The sequence below is a fragment of the Heliconius melpomene genome, chromosome 3 (genome assembly GCF_056956725.1).
Source record: "Heliconius melpomene rosina isolate 202511_hmr_F chromosome 3, ASM5695672v1, whole genome shotgun sequence".
NCBI classification, from domain to species: Eukaryota; Metazoa; Arthropoda; class Insecta; order Lepidoptera; family Nymphalidae; genus Heliconius; species Heliconius melpomene.
The window spans coordinates 7,989,502-7,995,363 of record NC_140391.1 but is presented as its reverse complement, the minus strand read 5'-3'; the positions used below and the strand labels follow the sequence as shown (position 1 = coordinate 7,995,363).

At 27.6% G+C, this 5,862-nt stretch overlaps 2 protein-coding genes across 2 annotated transcripts; both read left to right on the top strand.

The window, feature by feature from the left end:
- The first annotated feature begins 1,167 nt into the window (after nucleotides 1–1,167).
- On the top strand, nucleotides 1,168–3,834 carry LOC146540030 (uncharacterized). Its single transcript, XM_085207624.1, has one exon. The coding sequence runs from the start codon at nucleotides 1,365–1,367 to the stop codon at nucleotides 3,411–3,413; it is 2,049 nt and encodes a 682-aa protein (XP_085063750.1). The 5' UTR covers nucleotides 1,168–1,364; the 3' UTR covers nucleotides 3,414–3,834.
- Nucleotides 3,835–4,805: 971 nt separating this feature from the next.
- Pfdn6 (prefoldin 6) lies at nucleotides 4,806–5,547 on the top strand. Its single transcript, XM_085207450.1, has one exon. The coding sequence runs from the start codon at nucleotides 4,939–4,941 to the stop codon at nucleotides 5,302–5,304; it is 366 nt and encodes a 121-aa protein (XP_085063576.1). The 5' UTR covers nucleotides 4,806–4,938; the 3' UTR covers nucleotides 5,305–5,547.
- Nucleotides 5,548–5,862: the final 315 nt, after the last annotated feature.

The window sequence follows — 5,862 nt, the reverse complement described above, 5'->3', positions numbered from 1 at the left end:
TAAAAGCAAAACTTTTTTTTCTTTTTTACATGTCAGCCACCTGCTATCCCTTGAGATTACTAAGGCATACAACGACACTTAATAAAACTATTACAAAACTTGCCTTTATTGTAAATAAATATAATTTAATAATTAATTTTAATTGTCGTTGATACCTTTAAACTATCACTGTAATTAGATATAGAATTGTATGCTCACTCCACTGTATTAGAATTTGGTTTTAGATGAATTACATTGTTTATTACGCAGAGCATTTAGTCAATAGATTTAATTTAAATTTGAATGTTCTAATCAAATATAAGGTATACGTGTGAATTGCTTATTATTTTTTCAAAGCTGGTCACTGCATTTTGTTCTTGTAACTGATATTAATATTATTTGTCCTAAATCTTTCATAATGAATTTCATTTTCAATAACAAGAAATGCGTATTTTAGTTAATTACGAAAGTTTTGAAATGGTATAAGTTTATACTTATATATTTACCTAATAAAAAAACGAGCAATATAAGGAACATTTCAAACTTTTTTTTTGTATAATATAACTTACCATCATATGCTCAAAAATATAATAAAATGTAAATTTAAGTTGTCGTTATTTCGCATAATTGTTGCAATGTATTATTATGAATAAGATAACATGTGTACAAAATACTAGAACGGCTTGTATTGTAAAGTCACACACGCATGATTGCCATATTTTTCTAGATCCACAGTAGAGTGTAAGAACATCGTGGGTTTTGTATACTTAGTTTTTAAACAGTAGCTATAAAATTGTATATAAATTAAATATTATTAATCGTCTAAGAGTCAATACATGAGAAATATTAATAATAAATAAAAGTGGCAACACTTTTTACCCTTTGAAAAAAAATTTTTTTTTTATTAACGAGTTGTTATTAAAGTTTTAATGTTTTATCACTAAATCTAATCATGTCTTGCTCTTACGATTCGTTATTAGTGACAGATAATATATGTAGATAATAATTTTGCATCGAATAAAGTTTATATGCTAAATAAATCAATTCATATTTTTGTAGTAATAACTACATATTATATTGTAACAATACTAACTTAATAAAGATATAATTTTTCTCTTCATATCATACAAACTTTATTCTTTTTAAAATAATTGTTAAATTTATTTATTATTAAAGTCAAAGTAGATAGTGTTACTTATATTATGTATTGCATGGTAAAATACTTCGTAATGTACATGAGTGTAAGTAAATTTTGGAAACATAAATTGTCTTTTATTTACGTATCTTTTATGCATTATCGTCGCCACACTTATCGTAGATTCACATATTTATATGCACTTTTTACCCTTAACAGTCAGAAATTAAACTAATTGATCTTCTTCTAGATGACGGACGCTTTTGTGTGCAATCAAACATCTAATTCTACGCAAAATATTTCTGGCCCAAAATCTGATATTATTAATATAAACATAACTAAAAATGATGATTGTAATAATAGTGCATCTCATTCTCCATCTAAACATAAAACACTAGACGTGATCACAGATATAGGTAAACATGATATTAGTAAAAAAAATAATGACACTGTATTAAAATATATTTATAAGAAAAATACTATAGCTTCCCACCCGGAGAAATCTAAAGGTTATTTTAAAAATAGTCTTAAACGAAAAAAAAGATCAGAAGGTACAGATGTAGAAAATACAGATGAAGATGATATAAATCCTTTAAAATTGGTTAACTTCGATAGTAAACGTATCATTAAAGATAGAGAAGAATTAGCTTTACCAGAACTTACGCCAGGTGGAATAATCAAGAGTGCAAATTTAGCAGATTTCAATATAGAGACACTTCATGACAATACAAATCCCGATGAAGCAAATGAAGACTATATTATAGAAGAACCAAGAAACCCCCAACAACCTAGACAATTTTCAGTACTAAATAAAGAAAAATCAAAAAAGCGTGAAGATGTTTCAGAAAATGATGAATTCAATAGATCAGATCAAAATGACCAAAACAAAGAATACATCGTAAATGAAAGAGGCTTACCAAAATATTCTAAATATAGGACTAAAGAAATACAAAATCATAGTGAAAGTGCGGAAGACTTACGCAATGAAAGCAAAAATTTCTCACATGAAAGCTTTGAAATCGAAAAACCTTATTCTGATAATGATAAATTTAAAAATAATGTTAACAATGAAAGAGATGAATATATTCAAAATAAACATCCTGTTAAAATTAGTCATTCCGATCAAACTAGTAGAGAAATTGAGGAGGAAATAAAGCACAGGCCTACTCAAGATACTTTTAATAATTCAAAAGTTATACAAGATGTAGATATAGATGATTTTAGCTATGAACATGTTCCCGTCAATAGCGAAGAAAAAACTGAATCTACGACAGATTCACAGGAAAAAAGTAATAATGATGGTGATGATTCAAATGTTAAAGTACCTCCTAAAGAAGAAGCAAAATCCACAATATCAAATAACAATAAATATTTATCAAACGAAAAAGACGACACGAACATTTCCGAGGAAAATAATAACCCGATAAGTTTTAATGATGGTGAAATAAAGCCAGTTATTGAATTAAATAAGGAGGACAGTAGCGAAGAGAATGATGAAATCAGAGCAAATTTAAAAGAAGGTGATGATAGGTTACAGGAAACTAACCAAAGACATGAATTACATACACCCAAAGACGGTACGGTTAATTTAAAACAGCAGTTTGAAAGAATACCCCTAGACTATAATCATACAGCATCTAAACCTGCACTACTAAATACATCAGACAGTACTGAAAACAATAATGATGATGATGATTCAGAGGGTACATTGGATGCACTCTCTCCCATAAATAATAAATTTGATGAAAATTTAAACACTAAGTTTACGGATCTTACTATCAAACTACCGGAAATTAAATTACCGAAAGATATTTTGTCATATGCACGTGAAGAATCTCCAAAGGATACGTCTAAAGAGAAAGCACATAACGATTATGATGAAAAATATGAATTTAATAATAATGAAGATGATGGTGATGACGAAGAAGAAGAAAGTAAAGAGAAATTGGAACATTCAAAGAGAAAAAATGAGGAAAAAGATGAAAATTACTTTTACTCTCCTTACTTTTCTAATAATGAAAAACTCCAAGAACCAACGTCTTCAAATGAATCCGATAGTGAAGATGATCATGAGGACCTTTATGAAAAATTTGTTCGAGAAAGATTTGGTAAAAGCAAATCTGATTCTCAAAAATCAGATAAATTACAAAGATATGAATCCAGACCAGTAAATCCTAAACTATATAAAACAGTACAAAACATACTAAAAAAGGCGGATAAGACTGAAAAAGAGGCCATTAAAAGTGGAGATCCGGAAGCTGCCTACATGTGGACATTAGAATACGGTGAAAACTTATAAAATTTTGTATTTTGTTTAAGAGTATACAGAAATAGACTTAAATTATTTTGTTTTAGAACTTACAAAACCACGAAGTGTCTTAATTCTCATACAAAGAGACGTGGAAAAATGTCATATTAATATAGGATTTAAGGACCGGCTAACATTATATGTATAAAAATAACAAAATAAAATTACATTGCGTTATAAGACCTTTGTAATTTTTGCCAGTAAATATATACAAATAAAGAAAACGTTTAAATTTTAGTAATAAATAAAGAATTCCGATGGATTCCGCAACTTAATGTGAGTAGAGTGAAAAACAATGTTGTGAAAAGTAAATAAATGCGTCGAGAACTAGTTTTAAAATTGTTGTGTAAATGTATGTTACTTGTAATAAATAATAAAAATAATACTGCTAGCCTAAAATTACCAAATATATGTTGACTGATATTATAATGTTTTAGTTTATTTTTTTTCGATTCCCTTTTTTGACAAACTCCGTTATACAAACTGAAACTAAGGTAAATTAAAAAATAGTTTTTGAAGATATAAATTAGCAAATTACGTTAAAAATTAGAATTTTTAGCAAATATTTCCGATACGTAATGGTAGGTTTCATTAATATATTGTAAAAGCATCCACTATTGTAACATTTACAACTCATGTAAGTTAATTATCATAGTATCACTTAGTTTCGTGTGAGAGTTCCTGAAATTTTTAAAATTATGATTTAAAGCAATATAACTTGATATTCGTGAATGTTGTTGTGTACATTATCTTCAAGGTATTTAATAAATTACCCAATCAAAAACAGTAAATTGTAGAGCAATTTTGCAAGCAAACGAAATATGTGCATTTAATAACAGTAGGTAGCCAAAATATTAATTAATGCCGTGATAACAAGCGGAAATCGATGCCCTGATTTGTCTTCATAACAGAGAAAGAAGAATAATTAATTTCACAACTGGGAATTGCATAGTCGCGTAGTCGTCTTAATACTAAGCTCCCTCTGCCTTCTACATTCGGGATACGACGTGAAGCTGATTTATTTAATTCAGATTCTTACTGTTTTATATATTTTTAATAACAATATCTGTGGAAACAATTTTTTTGTTGTGTTCAAAAAAAATATTACTTTCAACAAAAACTAATAAAATTAAACAAAAAATAAATCCTAAATCACAATTAGATATTAGATTTATCGTTGCCCAACTCTTAGATACATAAATCTAAATAGTGATGATTATATTACTCCAATATAAATAAATTGTCAACGTCATATCAAATAATACGTTTCAAAAATCTAAAGTTTGATAAATTCTAATTTTTACATTTCTCTTTCATTTTGTAAACGTAGCCGGTTGTCACATATTTTCATTGCTGTTCGTAATCTGTGATATTTCAGCTGTCAATGTCAAGGTGACATTTGTAATATTAAAAATTCTACTAACCTATAATAGTAATTTTTAGTCTCCTTTCGCTATTTTTCGTATCCGATTTCATATTATTGTTATAATATACGTTTTACAAATTTTTCAATACAATGGCTGAGGAGGTACAAAAGAAACTTCAAAAAGAATTCGATGTTTTCAACAATTTGAAAAAAGAATACCATAAGGCCGTTGCTCAGAAACAACAACTAGACAGTAAATTAAATGAAAACAAAGCAGTAAAAGAAGAACTTATGCTACTAAAAAAAGATGCCGAAGTCTACAAACTTCTAGGTCCAGTGCTAGTTAAGCAGGAATTGGAGGAAGCAAGACAAAATGTGTCTAAGCGGTTAGAGTATATTAGCAAGGAAATCAAGAGATCAGATGGTCAAATTTCCGCAATAGAAAATAAACAAGAACTAGTTCAGGAAAATGTTAATAAATTGAAAAATGATCTTGCTAATTTAAAAGTAGCTTAAATAATAGTAAAAATATATTAATATTTAACTTTTGTATACCAGTTTGTTGGACTAATATTATAAATTTTCATTTTTCCAATATTATAAACTAACATCAGCTGCTATGAACAAAAGGCATTTGTGTGTAATTTATTTATACAGAATCTAATTATTACAGTTGATTTTTCATTTCATAATCATCATTTCCTTAAATCTCATACAAACTTTCATTATTATAATAATACATAATTTTGACATGCAGAAGTATTTTATTTCATTATTAATCATATAATCATTATTTTCTTATTTTTAAAATATTGACATCAGTGTATTTAGACACTAATCCATGTCTGAAAATGAATATACAACAAGCCCAACACACCAGTGTGGAACTGTTAGTACAACAGATTATGGAAAGTTACTAGGTTCCCTCTGTCTGCAGGAAAATAAAACTTGATACTAATATATTGTAAGGCTTATTGGTCACAGAATGTTTGGACAAAGTAATGTAAAGACATAGAACACTAGGTTCTCCATTCAGGAAAATACAATTGTTATCGTTTGGTGTAAAATATTTAT

Coding starts and splice junctions, on each gene's coding strand:
- LOC146540030 (XM_085207624.1), top strand. CDS start 1,365: ATGACGGACGCTTTTGTGTGCAATCAAACATCTAATTCTACGCAAAAT.
- Pfdn6 (XM_085207450.1), top strand. CDS start 4,939: ATGGCTGAGGAGGTACAAAAGAAACTTCAAAAAGAATTCGATGTTTTC.